The 26,261-nt window shown below is 50.2% G+C and overlaps 2 protein-coding genes across 2 annotated transcripts; both read left to right on the top strand.

The window, feature by feature from the left end:
• The first annotated feature begins 6,472 nt into the window (after positions 1-6,472).
• LOC309351074 (olfactory receptor 13H1-like) lies at positions 6,473-7,604 on the top strand. Its single transcript, XM_081878412.1, has one exon. The coding sequence runs from the start codon at positions 6,523-6,525 to the stop codon at positions 7,585-7,587; it is 1,065 nt and encodes a 354-aa protein (XP_081734538.1). The 5' UTR covers positions 6,473-6,522; the 3' UTR covers positions 7,588-7,604.
• Positions 7,605-11,297: 3,693 nt separating this feature from the next.
• LOC309351951 (olfactory receptor 13H1-like) lies at positions 11,298-24,619 on the top strand. The gene is made up of 2 exons (XM_081880174.1): positions 11,298-11,358; positions 23,276-24,619. Exon 2 carries the CDS (start codon positions 23,285-23,287, stop codon positions 24,215-24,217), a length of 933 nt encoding a protein of 310 aa, XP_081736300.1. The 5' UTR covers positions 11,298-11,358; positions 23,276-23,284; the 3' UTR covers positions 24,218-24,619.
• Positions 24,620-26,261: the final 1,642 nt, after the last annotated feature.

Raw genomic sequence — 26,261 nt, forward strand, 5'->3', positions numbered from 1 at the left:
CAACTTGGATGCAATATCATCTGTCAGGGGCTCAGGAGCAGAAGCACAGGGAAAGGAGGAAATGGAGAGCGAAGGGGAAGAATCTGAGGGCAGCGTAGGAGAAGATGACAGTGGCCCGAGAGATTCCATGAGCCTCTCCAGCGAATCGGAAGATTCACAGAAGGGGGCGCCGGTGGCCAGGGCAAGGGGGGTTCCAGGGGGAACGCACCAGAAGCAAGGGGCCAGCGGGGACTCCCAGAGCAGTGACTGGAGATCAGGACCAGCTTCCCCACCAGAGCATAGTGGGGGGGAAGAATCCCAGGTGTCAGGGCCAGCGTCTCCTCCAGGAGGGAGGGAAGATGAGTTAGGGCTGACCACGCCTCCATCGGAGAGCGAGGGAACGGTCAGGAGGAATGTTGCCGGGCTGGGCGCGCGCGCCAAGTTCAAATGTACAGACGCGTGGCACAGCAGGTAGCCCGGAGGGGGAACCAGGTCCTAAAGCCCGCCGGAGGGTGGGGGATGACCCAGGGGACTCAGCATCAGAAGAGTCCAGAAAGGGCGAGACCCCAGCGGACAGGCGGACCCAGAGGAGAAAGGAGCGAAGGAAGAGGTGGAGCAAGGCTAGAGTCTTAAACTGGTGTCTGGGGGGAGGAGATTCAGACGGAGCTTCGGCATTCTAGAGTTTAAGACGTAGAGCTGCGCGCCACGGCTTTGAAATACAAACTGAACTTCAATAAAGACTTTTGCATATAACAACGACCTGGCGTTGGTCCTTTGTGAGCTGGGACCTTGGGCAGCCCTGACAACAAGTTATTTGTAGTCTAAGTTATTATGCTTGGATAAGAAATTATGCATCTAACTCAAGGTAATTTTTATTGTTCTAAATTGTTTTGAGGTTAAGTTCTATAAGTAAAGCTTTTGAACCATATTTTTGGACTGGAAAATTTTATTTCAATACAAGAGTCAGTTTTTGCTCACCCAGTGCCTTCTACATGTGCCATATTAATAATCTCAATAGGTAGGTAAAGGTTAAGTCCAGTCAAAGGCAACTAAGGGGCGCTCGTGTCGCTTCAGGCCAAGGGAGCCGGTGTTTGTCCACAGGCAGCTTTCCAAGTCATATACCCAGCAGGACTAAACCACTTCTGGTGCAATGGGACACCATGACGGAAACCAGAGCTCACTGAAATGCTGTTTACCATCACAGCAGTACCTATTTATCTATTTGCACTGGTGTGCTTTTGAACTGCTATGTTGGCAGAAGCTGGGACAGAGCAACAGGCGTTCACCCCGTCGCATGGATTTGAACTGCCAATCTTCTAATCAGCAAGCCCAAGAGGCTCAGTGGTTTAGACCACAGTGTCACCCACTTATCCAGGGATGTCAAAGTGGGACAGTTGTAGAGTCAGAATGCGCAAGTGGATTTGATAGGGGATACCATTTCTTAAAATTTGATAGGGGATACCATTTCTCAAAATTGGGAAAGGACTGCATATAAGTTAAATAAGCAGGGAGACAATATATAGCCTTGTATTCCTTTCCCAGTTTTGAACTAATCAGTTGTTCCATATCCAGTTCTAACTGTAGCTTCTTGTCCCACATAGAGATTTCTCAGGAGACACATGAGGTGATCAGGCACTCCCATTTCTTTAAGAACTTGCCATAGTTTGCTGTGGTTGACACAGTCAAAGGCTTTGGCATAGTCAATGATGCAGAAGTATATGTCTTTCTGGAACTCTCTAGCTTTCTCCATAATCCAGTGCACGTTTGCAATTTGGTTTCTGGTTCCTCTGCCTCTTCTAAATCCAGCTTGCACTTCTGGGAGTTCTCGGTCCACATACTACTTAAGCCTGCCTTGTAGAATTTTAAGCATAACTGTCAGGGGCTCAGGAGCAGAGGCACAGGGGAGAGAGGAAATGGAGAGCGAAGGGGAAGAATCTGAGGGCAGCGTAGGGGAGTATGACAGTATGACAGAGCGAAGGGGAGTATGACAGAGCGAAGGGGAAGAATCTGAGGGCAGCGTAGGGGAGTATGACAGTGGCACGAGAGATTCCATGAGCTTCTCCAGCGAATCAGAAGATTCCCAGAGGGGGGCGCCAAGGGCCACGGCAAGGGGGGTCCCAGGGGGGATGCACCAGAAGCAAGGGGCCAGCGGGGACTCCCAAAGCAGCAGTGGGAGATCAGGACCAGTTCCCCCACCAGAGCGTAGTGGGGGGGAAGAGTCCCATGTATCAGGGCCAGCGTCTCCTCCAGGAGGGAGAGAAGATGAGTCAGGGCTGACCACGCCTCTATCGGAGAGTGAGGGAACGGAGGGGAAGTCAGGTCCAGCTAGCCTCCCCGAAGGGGGAAGCAGTGACAGGGAGCAGTGTAACGGTCAGGAGAAAGGTTGCCGGCTGGGCGCGCGCACCAAGTTCGAATGTACAGGCGTGCGGGACAGCAGAAAACCTGGATTGGGAACCAGGTCCTAAAGCCCGCCGGAGGCAGGGGGAAGACTCAGGGAACTCAGCGTCAGAAGAGTCCAGAAAGGGCAAGGAGCCAGCGGACAGGCGGACCCAGAGGAGGAAAGAGCAAAGGAAGAGGTGGAGCAAGGCTAGAGTCTTAAACTGGTGTCTGGGGGGAGGAGATTCAGACGGAGCTACAGCGGTCTAGAGTTGAGACGTAGAGCTGCGCGCCGCGGCTTTGAAATCGAAACTGAACTTCAATAAAGACTTTTGCATATAAGAACGACCTGGCGTTGGTCCTTTGTGAGCTGGGACCTCGGGCAGCTCTGACACCACCCTTCTGATCAGAGAGCCCAAGAGGCTCCACAGCATCACCCGCACCACCCCAGTGTGGCTCATTAATCACTAGGAACAGGTGTGAGCAAAATAATTACCTTTGGTCTAATGAGCAGAGCTGCAGGAATGAAGAATGGATCTTCCTGCATGACCCACATAAGCGTTCTCCACAAAGCTATTGGGTTCCTGAGGTTCTTTGAAAAGGAATGTAAATCTCTCCCCAACCCACCCACACATCCTAGTATTTTCCTTTCTCAAATACAAGTTTCAAATCAACAACCTTTAGTGATGGAAATGTTTAATGTGCACACTATTTATCATAGCAAACTCCAAAATGTCACTATATGAAGATCGAATTGACTGGATTTGATGGAATTTCAATAATTTTGAAGGTTAAATGGGATTCTTACAGCTTCCTCTTCCTCTTCAACACTTCTTTAGACTGCACTTAGGATTGTACACATTACAGAGGATCTCAGACTTTTGTCAAATTGGGAGATCTAAATTTAGGTAAGCAATATGATGTTTGCAATTGATATAACCTATGCCTTTGCAATCTATTCCAGCTCAGAAATAAGCTTCATTGAAATCCAATGGGGCTTACTCCCAAGTAAGTGGTTATGATTGCAGTCTTAATGTACTTTTAGGGTTGCATTGCTGCCTTTCTTCTGATCTAACCAGTTAATTCTAAGCTGTTTTTTCTTTCTAAATGCCCCGATTTTTCTACCTTTGGCACATAAATCCGCATGTGTGGACACCATGGTTGAACTAGGCTGCAACAGCATAAAACTGGGAATTCCATTTTCAAATACTAATGAGCGCAGGAGGTTGCTTTATATTAAGTTGGTCCATGTAGCTCAGTGTTGTCTACAGTAATTGACAGTGGCTCTCCAGGACTGCAGACAGGGGTCTCTCCCAGCAGATACTCTGCCACTGAGTCATGACCTGAGTTAACAGTCCAAACATTTAATTACTTTTCTATGAAATTTCTTGCTAGCACTGTACCCTGAGGATTGCATAGACAAAAAAAATATAATACAGTGACAAAATAATAATCAGTAAACCATAAAACAGCATACTATAAAAAAGAAGATAGATAGCAACAAATCATGCATCCCTAGCTGGAATTAAGATTGCCGGAAGAAATATCAACAACCTCAGATATGCAGATGACACAACCTTGATGGCAGAAAGTGAGGAGGAATTAAAGAACCTTTTAATGAGAGTGAAAGAGGAGAGCGCAAAATATGGTCTGAAGCTCAACATCAAAAAAACTAGGGTCATGGCCACTGGTCCCATCACCTCCTGACAAATAGAAGGAGAAGAAATGGAGGCAGTGAGAGATTTTACTTTCTTGGGTTCCATGATCACTGCAGATGGTGACAGCAGCCACGAAATTAAAAGACGCCTGCTTCTTGGGAGAAAAGCAATGACAAACCTGGACAGCATCTTAAAAAGCAGACACATCACCATGCCAACAAAGGTCCATATAGTTAAAGCCATGGTCTTCCCAGTAGTGATGTATGGAAGTGAGAGCTGGACCATAAAGAAGGCTGATCACCGAAGAATTGATGCTTTTGAATTATGGTGCTGGAGGAGACTCTTGAGAGTCCTATGGACTGCAAGAAGGTCAAACCTCTCCATTCTGAAGGAAATCAGCCCTGAGCGCTCATGGGAAGGACAGATCCTGAAGCTGAGGCTCCAATACTTTGGCCACCTCATGAGAAGAGAAGACTCCCCAGAAACGATCCTGATGTTGGGAAAGATGGAGGGCACAAGGAGAAGGGGACGACAGAGGACGAGATGGTTGGATAGTGTTCGTGAAGCTACCAGCATGAGATTGACTAAACTGTGGAAGGCAGTGGAAGACAGAAGTGCCTGGCATGCTCTGGTCCATGGGGTCACGAAGAGTCGGACACGACTAAACGACTAAACAACACAACAAAGCAACAAATACAGCAAATACGCAGAAGGAATTGTGGAATAACACCACCAGATAATCCAGAAAGCTGATGCTACAACTTATTTATTATTATTTAAAAAATCACTAACTTAATGGAAATTAATGGACTATCTTTTTATAAAATAAAAAAATTCCTTCCGGTAGCACCTTAAAGACCAACTGAGTTAGTTCTAGGTATGAGCTTTCGTGTGCATGCACACTTCTTCAGATACACTGAAACAGAAGTCACCGGTTTTAAAACTATGGAGAGACCTGGTTTGAACAAAGACATTGGATTCTTATCTCATTATACATGACAAAGCCATTTTTCACCTTCTCACCCCTTGCTTTTTCCTGTTAGACCTATTGCAGTCGTTAAGAGTCGTCAACAGGCTCATCGCAGCTATCTGCCAATCACCCATTCCCACCACCCTTCTGAGTAATACCCCTCCCCACCTTCTCACTATATAGAAAGGTCCGGTGACTTCTGTTTCAGTGTATCTGAAGAAGTGTGCATGCACACGAAAGCTCATACCTAGAACTAACTCAGTTGGTCTTTAAGGTGCTACTGGAAGGAATTTTTTTATTTTGTTTTGACCATGGCAGACCAACACGGCTACCTATCTGTATCTTTTTATATCAGCTCATATATATCTGCATGTTCAGAGAGTGTGTGTGTGTGTGTAGTAGCCTTATGGATATATTTGGTGAGTTTTAAAATCTTAGTTTATCAGAATAAGGTTCTCAGTCTCATTAGAAATTATAAAAACAACGTATTGAATTTGTAATGCAATTGGTCATCAATAGTTAGCCACTTGGCAAATCTATATAGACAACAGGGGGAGCTGACCTGGAATAAATACAAGTGGCCCTGACCACTGAGGAAGACCCCTGGGGGGGGGTGTCAAAAACACAATTGGTCTCTAGTCATTGTTTGCCCCATCGGGTTGATATATGGCCATCATTCTAGACAGATATACATCACTATGTTTCAATAATTTTATTCACATTTCAATTGTATGTTGATGTTTTTTGTGGGATTAAATGTTGTTGTTTTGTAGCCATTTTATCAACACTTCTGAAACTTCATTCTCTATAGCAGATGGCAGGGCTGTTCAAGGGGATCTTGACTGACCTCCTGGCAGTGGAGTTACTGGTGCTTACCAGGAGCGAGAGGGAGAGGTGGCAAGGGCAGTCAGTGCAATGCAAACACAGCACTGGGAGTGCAGGATTGGCTCACTCATTGTGTTTGCTAGAGTTGCCATACGTCTGGAATTTCCTGGAAATAACTGGTATTCGGCCCTCATAAACAGCATCCGGGCGGAAATCTGCAATGGCCAGGGAAATCCAGACATAGGGCATCCCATTTCAGAACTTTTTGAAATATGGCAACCCTAGTGTTTGCAGACCTCCCCACTGCTTTGCCCCTCCCAGAAATGGGAACTGTGGGAACTGTGTTGCTTGGAAGTCAGGTAGTTATAATATAGGGTTGCCATCTGTCTAGGAATTCCTGGACATGTCCTCTTTTCGGGGTCCTACATGCCCATCCAGGGGGGAATTTCACATTTTACAGTAAATGTCCTGGATCTGGGGTTAAAAAAAATATGTGTGGGGTGTGTGTGCTCTGGTTCAGGCTTTGGTGCAGGCACGGGTGACCCAGGCTCTGGCTCTGGCTTGGCGGTGGTGGTGGGGCTATCGGGCGATGGCCCTAAAAAACCTCAAGTACTTTTTGTGCCCATATTTCTTGAAATATGACAACCCTAGTACAATAAGTTATCAAACCAACAGCAGCACTGACTGATTTCAGTGGGATCTAATTGTGCATAAATGAGTTGGAAAGCAGCCCATGAGCTAGGACATGCCTGGCTCTATGCTGGATGCTTCTTAGAGAAACCTCTGTCTGTGCTTCTAAACACATTGACCTTTCTTCCCTGCAGGAGATACCTGTCACATAATGCCATGGGACTTGCAAATGAGACTATGGTGACAGAGTTCATCTTGATTGGATTATCCGAATACCCCAGAGCTCAAACCATCTTCTTCCTCTTCCTCTTGGTAGTCTACCTCACTAGCGTTCTTAGTAATGGCCTCATTATCATGCTAATCATTGTGGACCCCAGGCTTCATACTCCCATGTATTTCTTTCTGTGTGCTCTATCTTCTATAGACATCGCCCTCATCAGCAATACAGTTCCAGAGGTCTTGGTCAACTGCTTCATTTACAGGCCAACAATTTCCTTCTACAGATGCCTTTCCCAGATGTACATTGGTCTATTACTTGTCTCCACTGAGTGTGTCCTGCTTGCGCTCATGGCATATGACCGCTTTGTGGCTATATGCCAGCCCTTGCACTACATGAAAATCATGAGCTGGAAATTTTGCCTTTGCCTCGTGGCTGCATCTGTGGGCTTTCCTTTCCTGATAACTCTGATCAATGCACTGTTGCGGCCTACTGACTTCTGTGGACAAAATGTCATCAATCATTTTGCATGTGAGCTGGAGTCGTTCCTCAAACTGGCTTGCTCTGACATTCATGCTAGTGAGCTCTTTATGCAAGCTGCCAGCATCTCTATTTTAATACCTCCCTTTGGTTTCATAGTTGTGACATATGGGCGCATAGGCCTGGCTGTACTGCGCATCCGTTCAGCACAGGGTCGCAAGAAAGCCTTTTCCACCTGCAGCTCTCACCTTGCTGTCGTCAGTGTCTTCTATGGCACAGTCATGATCATGTACTTGAGGCCACAAGGGAAATCAGTTTCTGAAAAGGACAAGCTCATATCTGTAGCATATGGAGCTTTGACACCTATGCTCAACCCTTTGATCTACAGCCTGAGAAACAGGGATGTGAAGGGTGCCTTTTGGAAACTGGCTGGAAGGAAAATGTCAGAATAAGTATCAAATGGGTTGCATTTGATAGTGGGCAATTTCTGATAACAAGAGGAAGTCGTGGTAAAGAGGAGGAGGAGGAGGAGGAGGGGGAGGAGGGGGAGGAGGAATTTGGACTTGATATCCTGCCTTTCACTCCCTTTAAGGAGTCTCAAAGTGGCTATTCTCCTTTGTCTCCCCCCCCCCCACAACAAACCCTCTGTGAGGTGAGTGAGGCTGAGAGACCCAGCAGCTGCATGTGGAGTAGCGGGGAAGCGAACCCGGCTCACCAGATTACCAGTCCATCGCTCTTAACCACTACACCACACTGGCTCTCTCAGTGGAACAAATTACACCCTCACTGTAGAGTTGAAGCAAATTAACCTTTACTGTTCAGCCTAACTATTTTCTGTGATAAAAATTGTGAAGGTTCCCAAGTCTGACAACCAGGCAAACACCTTTGCTGCTCTATGGAAAGCCTCCCAGCTTAACTATGCCTTCAAAACTTGGGAACACATGAAAAAAGAGATATGCTTATTCAGAATAAGAGAAAGCCAGTTGAGGAGGAACAGTGTGAAGTTGTCCTTTTGTTGAACAAAATATTCCAATGTGACCAATGTTGTCTGTCCTGAGGAATGCTTAGCTTTGATATACAGAAGCAAACCAGTTTTCAGTCTCGTTTCTCTTCTTATTGGAATTCCCCAGCATCTTTACTCCTCCCACAGCTCTATTTCCATGTCCAGGAGCAGAACATGTTTACTCAGCCCACAGAGGTGGCCATTGATAGCTGCCCCAACCTTCCTTCCCAGTGCCTGCTTTCGGAAGGCAACCACAGGATAACCCCCAGACCCACACGTGTGTGTGTGTGTGTGTGTGTGTGTGTGTGTGTGTGTGTGTGTGGAGTATCAGTTCATTAGGCTTCAGAAAAACTGAATTTTTAAAATGTCTCTACTTTTGATACATATAAAGACCTTCAAGCCAGGCTATCCTAATTTTGTACCATGAGCTGTTATCTTTGTCTCGCAAAAACACTTTCCGGAGTGTCTGCATAAGAAAGGGAGACATGCCTTGTTTCATGTCCTAAACTCGCTCAAGGTAAACCCGTATAAGGAAAGGAATGCAAAAGGGATCACGTGCAGCCAGGTGCTGCTTAGAGAGAGTTCTTTGTGAGCTTGCTTAATGTATATGCAATTAAGGAAAGACCATAAGTGGTATGCTAATAGGGCGATGTAGCCTAGGATAGGAGGGATTTTGCCGCTGTGGGTTAAACTACAGAGCCTAGGGCTTGCCAATCAGAAGGTCAGCGGTTCGAATCCCCGCGACGGGGTGAGCTCCCATTGCTTGGTCCCAGCTCCTGCCAACCTAGCAGTTCGAAAGCACGTCAAAGTGCAAGTAGATAAATAGGTACTGCTCCGGTGGGAAGGTAAACGGCATTTCCGTGCGCTGTTCTGGTTCGCCAGAAGTAGCTTAGTCATGCTGGCCACATGACCCGGAAGCTGTACGCCGGCTCCCTTGGCCAATAAAGCGAGATGAGCGCGCAACCCCAGAGTCGGTCACGACGACCTAATGGTCAGGGGTCCCCTTTACCTTTACCTTTATGCATAAGTAGTGCCTTAAGAGATAACAGAAATGTATATATGAAGAAGCCCCTCCCTTTGCTCAGGGCTCAGACTTTGGAACTGATTCTTCTGAGTCAGCTTACTGGCTAGCCAAGCAATAAGCCTTTTGTTATTCTTCATTCACTGCGTGGAGTTTTCTTTCAGCCCAAACGCTGCTATTTTGCAACACTTTGTTAAGAATGTAATAATCTCAGAACGATCTACTGCTTCATAATAATCCAGTGAAAAGACACAGGGTCTAGAGGTCAGACTTAGATCTTATATGATAATGTATATTTCTCTCTTTTACTTTTTTCCTTTGTTGGTTGTATAATCCTTATCATGAAGCCATAATTACTTTTGTTTATGATTATCTACCTTATGATAGAATATAAAAATAAAACTAGACATACCGTACATAAAAAACTGTATTTTGTCAATGATTCTTAAAGGAATTGTATGCTTGTGAGGGGCATAGGTAAAGGTAAAGGTACCCCTGACCATTAGGTCCAGTCGCGGACGACTCTGGGGTTGCGCGCTCATCTCGCTTTATAGGCCGAGGGAGCCAGCGTTTGTCCTCGGACAGCTTCCGGGTCATGTGGCCAGCATGACTAAGCCACTTCTGGTGAACCAGAGCAGTGCACAGAAACATCGTTTAACTTCCCACCGGAGCGGTACCTATTTATCTACTTGAACTTGGACGTGCTTTCGAACTGCTAGGTGGGCAGGAGCTGGGACCAAACAACGGGAGCTCATCCCGTCGCGGGGATTTGAACCACTGACCTTCTGATTGGCAAGCCCTAGGCTCTGTAGTTTAGACCACAGCGCCACCCGCATCCCATTGTGAGGGGAATACGTTCCATCAAATGAAAGATTGGAAGAAAGAATAGTGAGGCAGAAGAAAAATAAATTTATGTTGCTAATATGTTGGTGGTGCTTACCATATAATTTCCCTCCTTCCTACACTGTTCACAATATAGTCTTATTTAGATTATGAAACAATAAAGTCCAAAATGTTAATGTGAAGTATGTTTCCCCTGGGTTCAATTACATACCATTACTTGTGGGATTCACCTCTGGGCTTACCTTACTTACTCCAGAAGGACCTATAATACAAATGCAGCTTACGAAAAAGGGAAAGAAAATGAGAGCAAAATACTTACCTTCTTTATCTCAAGGACTAAGCAGGACTCTTCCGTTTACATGGAAGTGAACTAGATTTCAATTCATTTCACTGACCTTAAAAACAAACATCACTCTCTTAACACCAATGTCAGAGCTGCCTCTAGGTCCCAGCTCACAGAGGACCAACGCTAGGCTGTCTTAATGTACAAAAGTCTTTATTGAAGTTCAGTTTCCATTTCAAAGCCACAGCGTGCAGCCCTACGTCTTAAAGCCTAGATCGGCGAAGTCCCGTCTGAGTCTCCTCCCCTCTGACACCAGTTTAAGATCCTAGCCCTGCTCCACCTTTTCCGCTGCTCTCTCCTCCTCTGGGTCCTCCTGCCCGCTGGGGCATTGCCCTTTCTGGACTCTTCCAACGCTGAGTCGCTTAGCTCCTCCCCCTGCCTCCGGCGGGCTTTAGGACCCGGTTCCCAATCCTCATTCTCTGCTGTCCCGTGCTCCTGTACATTTGAACTTGCCTCTCGCGCCAACCCAGTGACCTTTCTCCTAACCGTTACACTACTTCTGTCACTGCTTCCCTCTTCCGGGATACTGGCCGGATCTGACCTCCCCTCCGTTGTCCGACTCTCCGATGGAGGCGTGGTCAGCTCTGCCTCGTCTTCTCTCCCTGGTGGGGAATGCACTGGCCCCGATACTTGGGGCTTTTCCCCCCCACTCTGCTCTGGTGGGGAAGCTGGTCCTGATTTCCAACTACTGCTCTGGGAGTCCCTGCTGCCCCCTTGCTCCTGGGGCGTTCCCCTTGGGAACCCCCCTACCCCTGGCCACTGGCGCCCCCTTCTGTGAATCTTCCAATTCGCTGGAGATGCTCATGGAATCCCTCGGGCCACTGTCATCTCCTACGCTCCCCTCGGATTCCTCCCCCTCGCTCTCCATTTCCTCCCCCTCCTGTGCCTCTGCTCCTGAGCCCCTGACAACCAACTTTCCCGCTACAACTTCTTTGTGTTCTGGGCCTGTGATGTATTGTAGAGAGCATATTGTTATAAACCTCTCAGATCAACATTAGGAGAAGTACCAGCAGGTAAGCATTTTAGCAAAAAGGGGATGACCATGTGTCAGGGCTGCCCAAGGTCCCAGCTCACAGAGGACCAACGCCAGGTCGTTGTTATATACAAAAGTCTTTATTGAAGTTCAATCTCTATTTCAAAGCTGTGGCGCGCAGCTCTACGTCTTAAACCCTAGACCGCCGAAGCTCCGTCTGAATCTCCTCCCCTCTGACACCAGTTTAAGACTCTAGCCCTGCTCCACCTCTTCCTCTGCTCTCTCCTCCTCGGGGTCCTCCTGTCCGCTGGGGCATTCCCCTTTCTGGACTCTTCTGACGCTGAGTCCCCTGACTCCTCCCCCTGCCTCCGGCGGGCTTTAGGACCTGGTTCCCAATCCGGGTTCTCTGCTGTCCCGCGCGCCTGTACATTTGAACTTGGCGCTCGCCCCAACCCAGTGACCTTCCTCCTGACTGTTACACTGCTTCTGTCACTGCTTCCCTCTTCCGGGAGGCTAGCTGGACCTGACCTCCCCTCCGTTCCCTGACTCTCCGATGGAGGCGTGGTCAGCCCTGACTCATCTTCTCTCCCTGCTGGGGGAGACGCTGGCCCCGATACCTGGGACTCTTCCCCCCCACTACGCTCTGGTGGGGAAGCTGGTCCTGATCTCCAACTGCTGCTCTGGGAGTCCCCGCTGGTCCCTTGCTTCTGGAGTGTCCCACTTGGGACCCCCCTTGCCCTGGCCACCGGCGCCCCCTTCTGTGAATCTTCTGATTCGCTGGAGAGGCTCATGGAATCTCTCGGGCCACTGTCATCTTCTCCTACGCTGCCCTCAGATTCTTCCCCTTCGCTCTCCATTTCCTCTCTTCCCTGTGCCTCTGCTCCTGAGCCCCTGACATCCATCCCCCCTCGAAGCCCCCCTTCCCCCCTCCCCCTCTTCTGGTGTGGGTTCCGGGTGCTCCAGTGCTGTGGGGGTGAGTGCAGGATACAGTTCTTCCCCCCTGGTGTGCAGCCAGCCGGCTGGATCCGACCAGTCCGCAATGGTCTCGTCGACGTCGATCTCCTCTGCCTCCATCTCTCTGCAGGTGTGCTCGAACCCCGGATCCTCCCCCAACACGTCCATGTCCCCCTCTCCCCCTGTTGCCTCGGGTGACGCTGCGTGCGAGGGACCGCTCGGCAGTTCCCTGCTCCACCCCACCTCTGGTTGATCTTCCCACCAATAAGAGCGGTCTGTGCCAAACCCTGAGATTGATCCCTCAGGGGAGCTAGTCTCTGGCGCCGTTTCCTCAGCTGATGAGAACCCCTGGAACGTGCTGGCTGAAAGTGTGGGTGTGAAAAGATATTCATCGAAATAATCTGCCGGCATGGGTCTGTGTGGGAATAGTGCATGAAACTCGTCTTTGAGGTAGTGCTCCTCCACCGCATAGTAAGGCACCCACCTGTTGGCGCTGGCCGGAGTACCTTCCCTGGCTAGGAGATATTCAACCCCCTCTTCCCCCCATCTCGAGTCTAAAATCTCTGTGGCCTCGTTGAGTGGCGCCGCCCTCGGTGACCCCCTCTTCGTGGGCGCCTCGCTGAGCAGGTCTGGTGCGGCCCCTGGCGCCTGAAACCTGTGGGGTTCCTTGTAGGGTGTGAGCACTGATCTATGAAAGACCGGGTGCATTCTGGAGCCCTCCGGGAGTGTCAACCGGAAGGCCACTGGATTGATCTGTGCCTCGACTTGGTAAGGCTCTAGCTGCTTGTGTCCGAGCTTCTTCTTAGCTAACGATCTGGCCGGCACTGCCTGGGCTGCTAACCAGACCCAGTCCCCCACCTGGATGTCTTCCCCAACTCTCCTGTGTTTAAACAAAACAAATTCCTTCCAGTAGCACCTTAAAGACCAACTAAGTCAGTTCTTGGTATGAGCTTTCGTGTGCATGCACACTTCTTCAGATACACTTCTCCTGTGTTTGTCTGCCTGCATTTTGTAGGCGTGCTTTGCTAGCTCCAACTGCCGTCGGAGTTGCTTGTGGACCTCCTGTAACTCTGCTGCCAAGGCCTCTGCTCCCTGTGGCTCCCCTCCCCCACTCTCTCTAATCCCGGGAAGGTTCTGGGATGCCGCCCATTGTTGGTGAAGAACGGTGTCACCCCCGTGGACACGTGCTTCGTGTTGTTGTAGGCAAACTCGGCCAGCGGTAGGTAGTCCACCCAGGTCGAGGGCTGTTGATTCGCGTAGCATCTCAGGTACTGCTGCATGATGGCGTTGACCCTCTCCGCTTGTCCGTTGGTCTGCGAGTGTCGTGCCGACGCTAAGTTGATCTTGACGTTCAGGATGCCCAGCAGCTTCTGCCAGAAGTTCGAGATGAACTGGCGACCCCGGTCGGACAGGATGGACCGCAGTAAGCCGTGCACTTTGAACACGTGGTCTATGAACAGTTTGGCGGTCTGTTCCGCCGTGGCCACCTTCGCGCAAGGCATGAAGTGCGCCATCTTGGTGAACATGTCTACGACCACGAGTACCGCTGTCTTGCCTCGCGAGCTGGGCAGATCTGTGACAAAGTCCAGGGCCACTCTCTCCCACGGTTCGAGCGGCGTCTGTAGCGGTTCCAGCAGTCCCGCCGGCGGCCTGTGTACTGGCTTGGCCCTTTGGCATGTGTCACACCTAGTAACGTACTCTGCGACTTCTCCCCTCATCTTGGGCCACCAAAAGTGTCTGGCTACTAATTCCGCCGTCTTGTCCTTGCTGAAGTGCCCGGCGCTGGGCGCGTCATGCAACTGCTGCAGTACTTTTGCGCGGAGGTCGTCTCCCGGCACGTAGAGGGCCCCCTTGCGGATGAGCAGTCCGTCGCATATCTGGAACTCGTCGTCCTTCACTGTGCCTCTTCGCACCTCCTCCATCTTGGATTGTGCGAAGGAATCCGTCTGCAGCGCGCGACGTACCGCGTCCAGGTCCACCGTGGCTGAAGCGCATGCCCACGCTTTCGGTGCGAAAATGTGCTTGGCCGCCACCGGTGCCGCTTCCTCGAGATACTGCGGCTTCCTGGATAGCGCATCCGCCATGACGTTGTTGTCTCCCGGGATGTATTCTATCCTGAAGTCGAAATCCGCGAAGAACTCCGCCCAGCGGATGTGTCTCTGGTTCACGAACCGCGCCGTGCGCCAGTACTCCAGGTTCTTATGGTCCGTGTGGACCTGCACCGTGTGTTTGGCTCCGATGAGGAAGTGCCGCCACGCCTTGAAGGCTGCATGAATGGCCAGCAACTCCCTGTCCCAGATGGTGTAGTTCTGCTCCGACTTGCTGAGTTTCCTGGAGTAGAAAGCACACGGCCTCCAGTCCCCTTGCGGGTCTTGCTGCAACAGGACCGCCCCCACGGCTCTGTCCGAGGCGTCCGTTTCAACCCTCATTGGTTTGCTGGGGTTTACGTGTAGCAGCTGCTCTTCGGACGCGAAGAGACGCTTGAGTTTCTGAAAGGACCGCTCCGCCTGGTCCATCCAGGTGAACTTCTTCTTCTTGGAGCTGAGGGTGTCCATGATGGCCACCGTCTCCATCGCGAATCCCTTGATAAACTTGCGATAGAAGTTGGCGAAGCCGACGAGCTTCTGGACCTCCTTCCGATTGCGTGGGCTCTTCCAGTCCAACACCGAGCAGACCTTGGTGCTGTCCATGGCGAGTCCCTTGTCGGACAGCTTGTAGCCCAGGAAATCCACCTCCGTCATGTCGAACTGGCACTTCTCCAGTTTGGCGTAAAGTCTGTGCTCCCGTAGTCTCTGCAGAACTTCTTTGACGTCCCTCTCGTGAGCCTCCTGCGATTCCGAGAAGATCAGAATGTCGTCCAGGAAGCAGACGCACTTCTTGTAGAGGAGTCCCGCTAACACGTGGTGCATGAAGGCTTGGAAACAGTGGGAGCCATTTTGCAAGCCAAACGGCATAACTCTGTATTCATAGGTGCCTAAAGGCGTAAACATGGCCGTCTTCCACTCGTCGCCCTCCCGCATGCGTATAAGGTTGTACGCCCCTCGCAGATCCAACTTGGTGAAGATGCGTCCCTTCCTCACCGTCGCAAGCAGGTCGTCGATCTTGGGCATGGGGAATGCCGTGGGCTTCGTCCTCGAATTTATGACCCGGTAATCAACTACAAGCCTCTTTTGGGGCGTGTCTTTTTTCTTCACGAAAAACACGGGGCTGCCCCCCCCTGCTTTGGATTCTTGGATGAATCCCCGCTTCAAGTTGTGATCTATGAACTCCCTGAGCTCTTGCAGTTCGTCTTCAGACATGGAATACAGTTTTCCAGTCGGCAGCGTTGCCCCCGGCAGGAGGTCAATCTTGCAGTCGTAGGGCCTGTGGGGAGGCAGCTTGTCCGCTTCCTTCTCACAGAAGACCTCCAAAAACGCCTTGTACTTGTTGGGTACCGCTTTCAGCATGCCCAAGTGTAGCTGTGGTTCATCTTCTTGCCCCTCATCTTCCTGGCTGGTCAGGATGCAGTGTTCTGCGCAGTAGGAGGAGCAGAAGGTCAATTGACGCTGGTACCATGCTAATGCCGGGCTGTGCCTGTCCAGCCAACTCATGCCCAATACTATGGGCATGTCTGACAGGTGGGTGACGTTGAAGCTGATGACTTCGCGGTGATTTCCAATGCGCATCACCATTGGCGGTGTTTGCTGTACCACCTGTCCTCCCAGTAGCTCTCTTCCATCAACCGTGACGACGTTTAGGGGCATCGTGGCTGGTAAAAGCGCTATGCGATGTTGCTTGATGAAATCCACTCCTATAAAGTCTGCATTACTGCCACAGTCAATGGTAATGGGGATTTCCATGGTGAGCCCATTGGGAAGCTGGAGCGCTGCGGTGAGCTGCACCACTGGTTTGGGTGGGAGGGGGTCTGTGGGCTGTAAGATCCCTGGGGACTGCTTCACTGACTCGTCTGGCTGGGCGTTGGTCCTCTGTGAGCTGGGACCTAGAGGCAGCCCTGACAGTAAGACTATAAGTTACAACTTCTGACTGACAGTGGAGGCAAAGCATTTCCACAGTGGGTGGTTTTTTTTTGTCCTTTAAACACATGCTCAGATATTTGTCGATGAGTTTATGACTTCCACAAGAATTCTTTCTCTTTTTTTGGACAGGGTATCTACTGAAGAAGGAATGGCTATCTGGGTGTTCCAAATAACCTTTTTGATTTCTTAGGTGTGCATTAATGTGGGTCTTGAATTTCAGTAAATTTTTATTTAGTAGTTGTCAGGGGTTCAGGGAGAGAGACGCAGAGTGAGGGGGAAGGATTCCAGACTGACGAGGAAGAGGATGACAATGACCCAAGATTGTCCATGAGTCCGTCCAGTGAATCGGAGGACTCCCAAAAGGGAGCCCCTCTGGTCAAGCCAAGGGGAGCTAGAGGGGGAAGCAGTCAGGAGCAGGGGAACGAAGGGGGAACCCCCAGTGGGAGTTGGAGAGCGAGACCGGCTGCTCCGCTGGAACGGAGTGAGGGGGGAGGAGTGACCAGTGTGTCAGAAGGAGCAGAACAGGAAGCAGAGAGGGGAAGGAGATCAGGGCAAAACGTCCTGCCGGAAGGGGAGGAAAGTAGTATTGAGGGCAGTGTAACTGTCGAAAGGAAGGTCAGGAGCAACGTACGCGCGCCAAGTTCAAAATGGGAGGCGCGCGGAAATGAAGAGAGTTCTGGGGAGGAGCCTGGTCCCAAAGCCCGAAGGAGGGGGGAGGAGGCGGCAGAGGATTCAGCCTCTGGAGAGTCCCGAAGGGAGAGAACACAGGGGGGCAGAAAGACCCTGCGGAAAAGGAAAGAGAGAAAGAGGTGGACCAGTACAAGCCTCTTAAACTGGTGTCGAGGCGAGAGTGACTCAGAGGGGACTTCAGCGGTCTAAGGGTAACAGACGTAGGGTCACGGACCTCGGATGTAAAGCTACTAATGTTCTTCAATAAAAGCTTTTGTACATAAGCTGGAGTGGACTTTGGTCTCTTGTGAGCTGGGACCACGGGTGACTCTGACAGCAAGTCCCCTCTGCAAGAACGCAAAATTTTTTTTTGCAAAGCTCACGAACGGTGGCAGCCATGAGTGCGGAGGAGCAACTAACAACACTGCGAAACGCAGTTACGGAACTCACCGCTGCAGTCATTGCATCTCAGAAGAAGAGTGATGAAGCGGAGAAGCGCTGCCAGGACCTGCAAATAAGGTGGGAGCGTGCAAGCAAGGAAGGGTTCCCAGGGTCCAGATCAGAGGGAATTGGACTTGGAAGGCGGGGGGGCAGTCTAGTCACCCACTTCGATGGGAACCTAAAGCACTACCCAAGTTTCAGAGCAGACGTCTTGTATGCACTGCATTTGCTTCGTAATGACTTTAAAGATGAAGAGGAGAAAGTGGGGTTTATTGTGTCTCATTTGCATGGGGAGGCAAGAGCTTGGTTGCGCAATTTGTGGCGCGAAGACGGCCCTGCCCGCCGCGATTCTGATGAATTTATTGAAGCGATGGACGCTTGTTTCCAGTCAACCGTGGATCTTGATCTTGCACGCAGGGAAATGCACGGGTTGCGGCAAGGGAGAGCCACTGTGCGTCAGTATCATTCGCGATTTTTCGCCTTACTGACTGTATTAGGCTGGGAGAAGGACTGCAAACCAGTGAGAGATTTGTTCTGGGAGGGTCTCAGCGGCCCCATAAAAGATGAACTTGCCAGGGGAGACAGACCTCAGACCCTGGAGGACGTTGTGCAGAGGGCTCTCGCAATAGGGGTACGGCACGAAGAACGTCCTTGGCACAATGAGGAGGGACGCCAGGCGCGTGCACCGGCAAGGACGCCTCCTTTTCTCCCCAGAGATTTCAGTCAGGCACATCCCTCGCCTCTGGCGCGGCAGGGGGAGGAACCGATGGAAATTGGTGGTGCTAAGGCTCAAGCAACAGCCAGAGTCCCCGCATCCGGTGCAGTAAAGGCGAAGCCTCCTAGAGGGAACAGGAAATGTTACATCTGTGACAGTGCACAACACATGGCGAAAGAGTGCCCCCAGAGGCCCCAGAAGCACACTGCAGCCTTAGCAACAGTGGCAGCAGAAGTGATGCAAGAGGAGCAGCCTCAGGGAAACGACAGTGCCTGGCTGGAAGCAGAGCTGCTGGGGCTCAGCCAGGCGAATCTGTAGAGCAGTCCCCAGTGCCTTTGCAACGTACAGACCCTTTACCACCCAAGCCAACGGTGCAGCTCACTGCAACACTCCAGTTGCCGAACGGAACCACCCTGGAAGTCCCCATCACGATCGATTCTGGGAGCAACGCGGACTTTGTGGGGGTGCATTTCGTCAAGCAGCATCGCATAACGCTTCTGCCCGCGACAGCGCCTCTAAACGTAGTCACGGTTGATGGCAGGAAATTGCTGGGAGGACAAGTTGTGCAACAGACGCCCCCCATGGAGATGCGGATTGGACATCATACAGAAGTCATCAGCTTCAATGTCACCCGCCTGTCGGACACGCCTATAGTACTAGGCATGAGTTGGCTGGAGAGACACAGTCCTGCGATAGCGTGGTACCAACGGCAGATCACCTTTTGCTCATCGTACTGTGCTCAACATTGTATCCAGTCCAGCCAGGAGGAAGGGGCGGAGCAGCAGCTGCAACTTAGCATGGCGCAAGCAGTTCCTCGCAAGTACGAGAGTTTCCTGGAGGTTTTCTGCGAGAAGGAAGCTGACCGGCTGCCGCCCCACAGACCTTACGATTGCGCGATCGACCTGTTGCCGGGGGCGCAGCTGCCGACGGCGAAGCTGTATTCCATGTCTGAGGACGAGATGCAAGAACTCAGGGAGTTCATAGAGCATAATTTGAAGCGTGGATTCATCCGGGAGTCCAAAGCAGTGGGAGGCAGTCCTGTGTTTTTTGTAAAGAAGAAAGACACGCCCCAGAAAAGACTCATTGTGGATTTCAGGGCCATAAATTCCATGACCAAGCCCAAGGCCTTCCCCATGCCCAAGATTGATGACCTCCTAGCGACCGTGCGGAAGGGGAAGATCTTCACCAAGTTGGATCTGCGTGGGGCGTATAATCTCATCCGTATCCGGGAGGGCGATGAGTGGAAGACGGCCATGTTCACGCCTCTGGGCACGTATGAATACAGAGTTATGCCGTTTGGTCTCCAAAATGGATCTCACGTCTTCCAAGCCTTTATGCATCACGTGCTGGCGGGGCTCCTCTACAAGAAGTGTGTGTGTTTCCTCGACGACATCCTGATCTTTTCGGAATCGCAGGAGGCTCATGAAAGAGACGTGAAGGAGGTCCTGCAGAGACTGCGAGAACACAGGCTCTACGCCAAGTTGGAGAAATGCCAGTTTGATGTGACGGAGGTGGATTTCCTCGGCTACAAGCTGTCTGACAAGGGGCTGGCCATGGACAGCGTCAAGGTCCGCGCCGTGTTAGACTGGAAGAGCCCACGCAATCGGAAGGAGGTCCAGAGATTTGTCGGGTTCGCCAATTTCTACCGCAAATTCATCAGGGGTTTTGCAAAGGAGACGGCAGCAATCACGGACACCCTCAGTTCCAAGAAGAAGAAGTTCGCTTGGACGGAACAGGCGGAGCGCTCTTTTAGGAAGCTTAAAAGCCTCTTCGCTTCCGAGGAGCAGCTGATGCACGTGAATCCGGGCAGACCCATGCGAGTAGAGACCGACGCCTCAGACGGAGCGGTGGGAGCCGTGCTCCTGCAAGAAGATTCCCAAGGAAATTGGAGACCCTGTGCCTTTTACTCCCGAAAGCTCAGCAAGGCGGAGCAAAACTACACCATATGGGACAGAGAGCTGTTGGCCATCCACGCTGCCTTCAAAGCGTGGCGACACTTCCTCATAGGTGCCAAGCACACAGTGCAGGTCCGCACAGATCACAAGAACTTAGAGTATTGGCGCACGGCGAAGCTCCAGAGCCAAAGACACATGCGCTGGGCTGAATTCTTCGCGGATTTCGACTTCAGGATAGAATACATCCCGGGAGAATCCAACGTTATAGCCGACGCGCTCTCCAGGAAACCGCAATATCTCGAGGAAGCAGCGCCAGTGGCAGCCAAGCACATTTTCGCACCGCAGGCGTGGACGTGCGCTACCATCGCAGTCGACCTGGACGCGGTGCGACGTGCGTTGCAAGTAGATCGATTTGCACAATCCAAGATGGAGGCGCTGCGCAGGGGTTCGCAGAGAGAAGATGAGTTCCAATTACGCGACGGGCTGTTAACTCACAAAGGTGCCCTCTACGTACCGGGCGAAGAGCTCCGCGCGAGGGTTCTGCAGCAGTTGCACGACGCCCCCAGTGCGGGACACTTCGGCAAGGAGAAGACAATAGAACTGGTGGCCAGGGACTTTTGGTGGCCCCAGATGCGGGGAGAGATAGCAGATTACGTCGCCAGGTGTGACACTTGTCAGAGGTCCAAGCCACTGCACCAGAAGCCAGCGGGGTTACTGGAACCGCTGGAGACGCCACAGCAACCGTGGGAGAGGGTGGCGCTGGACTTCGTCACTGACCTGCCCAGCTCCAGAGGCAAGACGGCGGTCCTGGTGGTGGTGGACCTGTTCACCAAGATGGCGCACTTCATTCCTTGCGCGAAGGTGGCGACGGCGGAACAGACCGCCAAACTCTTCATCGATCACGTGTTCAAGGTGCATGGGCTGCCACAATCCATCCTGTCCGATAGGGGGCGCCAATTTGTTTCTACTTTTTGGCGGAAGCTTCTAGGTATCCTGCATGTCAAGATCAACCTAACGTCGGCAAGGCATCCGCAGACCAACGGCCAAGCAGAGAGAGTCAACGCGATCATGCAGCAGTACCTGAGATGTTACGCCAATCAGCGCCCGGCGGCGTGGGTGGACTACCTGCCGATGGCGGAGTTTGCCTACAACAACACGAAGCACGCGTCGACGGGGGTGACGCCGTTCTTCGCGAACAATGGTCGTCATCCCAGAACCTTCCCGGGGTCCGTAACACCGGGAGAGGGGGTGACGCAAGAAGCCGACCAGTTCGCAGCAGAACTGCAAGAGGTGCACGAGGAGCTGCGGAGACATTTGGAGCTAGCCAAACAAGCATATAAGGTGCAGGCAGACAAGAACAGGAGAGTGGGAGAGGACATCCAGGTGGGGGACTGGGTATGGTTAGCGGCCCAAGCGATGCCAGCCAGGTCGTTGGCTAAGAAGAAGCTGGGACACAGGCAGCTAGGGCCATACCAGGTGGAGGCTAGGATTAACCCTGTAGCTTTTCGACTGGCCCTCCCCGAAGGTTCCAGAGTGCACCCGGTCTTTCATAGGTCGGTGCTCACTCCCTACAAGACCCCGCACAGGTTTCAGGAGTCTGAAACAGTACCGCACGCACGCACTCAGTCACCCGAGAGGGAGGGGGTGCCCAGGGCCGAACCACTCAACGAGGTCACTGAGATCCTGGACTCAAGATGGGGGGTAGAGGGAGTAGAATACTTTCTAGCCAGAGAGGGTACCCCGGCCAGTGCCAATATTTGGGTGCCGGACTAAGCTTTAGACGAACCTCTTCTGAAAGACGAGTTCCATGCACTTTTCCCGCATAGACCCATGCCAGCCGAGTATTTTGATGACTGGCTCTTTACGCCCACACTTTCAGACAGTACTTTCAGGGGCTTTTCTTCCGCCGAGGAGAGAACGCCAGACTCAAGCCCGCCCAGGGGATCGTGTTCGGGGGTAGACACAGAACCCTCTTACTGGTGGGACGAGCAACCAGAGGACGACTGGCGCAAGAAATGGCTGACGGGGCCTTGGCAGGCAGCACCAGACGAAGTAGCAATGGAAGAGGGAGCCGAGAACACCTTGGGTGAAGAACCCGCATTCGAACACACATACACCGAGCTGCTAGCAGAGGACATTGAAGCAAACGAACTGTATCCTGCATCTACCTCCGAGGAGCTGCGGCTCCCACGACCTGCCTCCGAGGGCCGGGAGGGGGGAAGGGGGGGCTTCGAGGGGGGGATGGATGTCAGGGGTTCAGGGAGAGAGACGCAGAGTGAGGGGGAAGGATTCCAGACTGACGAGGAAGAGGATGACAATGACCCAAGATTGTCCATGAGTCCATCCAGTGAATCGGAGGACTCCCAAAAGGGAGCCCCTCTGGTCAAGCCAAGGGGAGCTAGAGGGGGAAGCAGTCAGGAGCAGGGGAACGAAGGGGGAACCCCCAGTGGGAGTTGGAGAGCGAGACCGGCTGCTCCGCTGGAACGGAGTGAGGGGGGAGGAGTGACCAGTGTGTCAGAAGGAGCAGAACAGGAAGCAGAGAGGGGAAGGAGATCAGGGCAAAACGTCCTGCCGGAAGGGGAGGAAAGTAGTATTGAGGGCAGTGTAACTGTCGAAAGGAAGGTCAGGAGCAACGTACACGCGCCAAGTTCAAAATGGGAGGCGCGCGGAAATGAAGAGAGTTCTGGGGAGGAGCCTGGTCCCAAAGCCCGAAGGAGGGGGGAGGAGGCGGCAGAGGATTCAGCCTCTGGAGAGTCCCGAAGGGAGAGAACACAGGGGGGCAGAAAGACCCTGCGGAAAAGGAAAGAGAGAAAGAGGTGGACCAGTACAAGCCTCTTAAACTGGTGTCGAGGCGGGAGTGACTCAGAGGGGACTTCAGCGGTCTAAGGGTAACAGACGTAGGGTCACGGACCTCGGATGTAAAGCTACTAATGTTCTTCAATAAAAGCTTTTGTACATAAGCTGGAGTGGACTTTGGTCTCTTGTGAGCTGGGACCACGGGTGACTCTGACAGTAGTAGTCGTAGCAGTCATTGTTATCATCTTCTTAGGGCAATATACCATAAAAACAGCATAAGAAAAATTGAACAACACACAGCAGATATCTTCAAAACTCAAAGCAAAGCAAAGCAAAATAGGCACCCATGGTCCATACATTTGTCTTGGCTAGGTCTTCTGTCTTGGATAGAGCAGTTTTTTAGGAATGACCAAAACTGCATACCTCCCGCTGTGACATGTTTCTAATTATTTCATTCTTTTCACCCTGCAGGAAAATGTTATGGCTGCTGAAAATGAGACTGTGGTGACTGAGTTCATCTTGATTGGATTATCCGAATACCCCAGAGCTCAGGCTGTATTCTTTTGGTTCCTCTTGCTTGCCTACCTCATTAGTGTGCTTGGCAATGGACTTATTATTCTGCTGAGTATAAAGGATCCTGACCTTCATACTCCCATGTATTTCTTTCTTTGTGTCCTCTCATCACTTGACCTTATCCTTACTAACAATGCACTTCCAAATATCTTGGCCAACTGCTTCATTTACATGCCCACAATTTCCTTCTCCGGATGCCTGACGCAGATGTACATTGGTTTGTTAGTTGTCGCAACAGAATGCATCATCCTGGCCATCATGGCATATGACCGCTTGGTGGCTATATGCCAACCCTTATACTACATGCAGATCATGAGCTGGAGAGTTTGCATAGCCCTGGTGGCTGTCTCTGTAACACTTTGCTTCTTCTGCACCGTAGCCACAGCCCTGTTGCGGCCTACTGACTTCTGTGGCCGACACATCATCAACCACTTTGCATGTGAGTTACAGTCATTCCTCAAATTGGCTTGCTCAAATACACGTATCAGTGAGTTATTTATGCATATTTCCAGCCTTTTTCTCCTAATACCACCCTTTGGTTTCATAGTTGTGACATATGGGCGCATAGGTCTGGCTGTACTGCGCATCCGTTCAGCACAGGGTCGCAAGAAAGCCTTTTCCACCTGCAGCTCTCACCTTGTTGTTGTCAGTGTCTTCTATGGCACAATCATGATCATGTACTTGAACCCACAAGGGAAATCAGTTTCTGAAAAGGACAAGCTCATATCTCTAATGTATGGAGCTTTGACACCTATGCTCAACCCTTTGATCTACAGCCTGAGAAACAAGGATGTGAAGGGTGCCTTTTGGAAACTGGTTGGAAGGAAAATATCAGAATAAGTATCAAAACATGATGATAAGGCCATAGCTTTCAATTACTTTTATTAGCATAGGTCTGATCTGAAGATACTCGAGGGAAAACGATGTCCTTCACCCATATTTTTTTGTTAATGACATTTAACCAGCCCCTGTTCCATTATAGCTTTCAGTTCTGTTAACCAGTTTCCCTCCCAGAGATTCATGTCCTCTAGAAGTGCCCCCCCCCCACATCTACATCCTGAATTGAAGGAAACTGCAGCAAGCGGTGACAGCTCTGGACTTGACCTAATTTGAAACCTTTTCCAAATCATATAAATGTTTGGAGTGACAGAGTTTCATTAAAAAACTGTATGTTCTCTCCTATTTTTATGCCATAGGGATTTTTTTATTTCAGCAGGTGAACCATTTTGTTTTATTTTTGTTGACAGCAAATTTTGCAAACCATTTTTTTATATTCTGAGCATGGCTGTGTTGTAATAGCATTATACTGTATGTTAGGAAATATCAAACCACCTGATATTTGTTGACAAAATGTTTTTGATGTAATTCTGAGTTTCCTGCATGCCCATAAAAAACTTAGATATTCCAAAAATAGAGTGCGAGATTGGCTTCATTATTACCAGATAATGGAGGCATATAATTTGGACAAAAAAAAAAAATGGCTTCCAGGTGGAAAAATCAAAATTGGAAACAGAACTGCTAGATCCTAAAATTAAGAACTTGTCAGGAATGCATAACTTGCTGTTGAAATGGAATACTCAGGATGAAATGGTGAAATCTGTTATGATTAAATGGGCACAAGACATTGGACATAATATTATGATGGCTGACTGGGAACAGTTATGGACCACAGGTATGAAATTCACGGCATGTAAGCCTTAAGAGAGAATATAATGAAAATGATATACAGGTGGTACATGACACCAGTCAAGCTTGCAAAAATCTATCATCTGCCCGATAATAAATGTTGGAAATGTAAAGAGACCGAAGGTACATTCTTTCACCTTTGGTGGACGTGCCCAAGGATTAAGACCTTCTGGGAGATGATCTATAATGAAATGAAAAAGGTATTTAAATATACCTTTCTGAAGAAATCAGAGGCCTTTCTCCTGGGCATGGTGGGCCAATTGGTGCCAAAGAAGGACAGAACTTTCTTTATGTATGCTACAACAGCAGCAAGAATACTTATTGCAAAGTACTGGAAGACACAAGATCTACCCATCCGGGAAGAATGGCAGATGAAGGTGATGGACTATATGGAACTGGCGGAAATGACTGACAGAATCCGAGACCAGGGAGAAGAGTTGGTGGAGGAAGATTGGAGGAAATTTAAAGACTATTTACAGAAACATTGTAAAATTAATATCTGTTAGAAGGATGTTGGAATAATATTATATGATTTTAGCAGGAATGATATAAAGGATTTGGGAATAACTGACTGTTAATAGGTGAAAGGAGGAAAAGTAAAATTACATTATATTAAGACAATTTACAGGACAAAAATTTTAAAAGAGGGAAAGGATTTGCTGAAATAGATAATCGACCTAGAATACAAAAAAGGGAGGTGTGAGGAGGTCAAGGAAATAAGCTAATGAAAGAATAGTAATGAGGAGATCTGATGCATTTTCTTTTTTGCATTTTTGTTTAATGGGTTTTATTTTTATTTATTTTTTTCTTTTTTATATATTGTGGTGTGTTGTTTTGTTTTTGTTTAACGTGGTGTGTTTATTTTTTCTTTCTGTAATTGTTGAAACTTTAATAAATATTATTTTTTAAAAAACTTAGATATTCCTATTTTCCATTCATTTGTCACTCCTTGTCAGGGGAGTGCCATTGGGACAGGGGAGGGAGGGAGGCAGGGGGATGCAGAGAGCCTCCAACGCTTCTGAGGAGCAGCTCCTTGTCCAGCGGTGGGGAAAGCCAGACCTCCAGTGGAGCAGAGGGGGAAGGGGGAAGCCAACGGAGAGCCCAAGCGCCTCACCTAGCCTGGCCAGCCAGGAAACAGGCACTCCCTTTCCGTCGCCCAGTTTGAGCAGAGGGGTGAAGTGTAAGGAGGGGAGGCAGA

The sequence above is a fragment of the Podarcis erhardii genome (assembly GCF_964252035.2).
Source record: "Podarcis erhardii genome assembly, chromosome: 10".
Classification (NCBI taxonomy): Eukaryota; Metazoa; Chordata; class Lepidosauria; order Squamata; family Lacertidae; genus Podarcis; species Podarcis erhardii.

What these genes read in the sequence shown, in the direction of transcription:
- LOC309351074 (XM_081878412.1), top strand. Translation starts at nt 6,523, where the DNA reads ATGAGTTGGAAAGCAGCCCATGAGCTAGGACATGCCTGGCTCTATGCT.
- LOC309351951 (XM_081880174.1), top strand. Translation starts at nt 23,285, where the DNA reads ATGGCTGCTGAAAATGAGACTGTGGTGACTGAGTTCATCTTGATTGGA.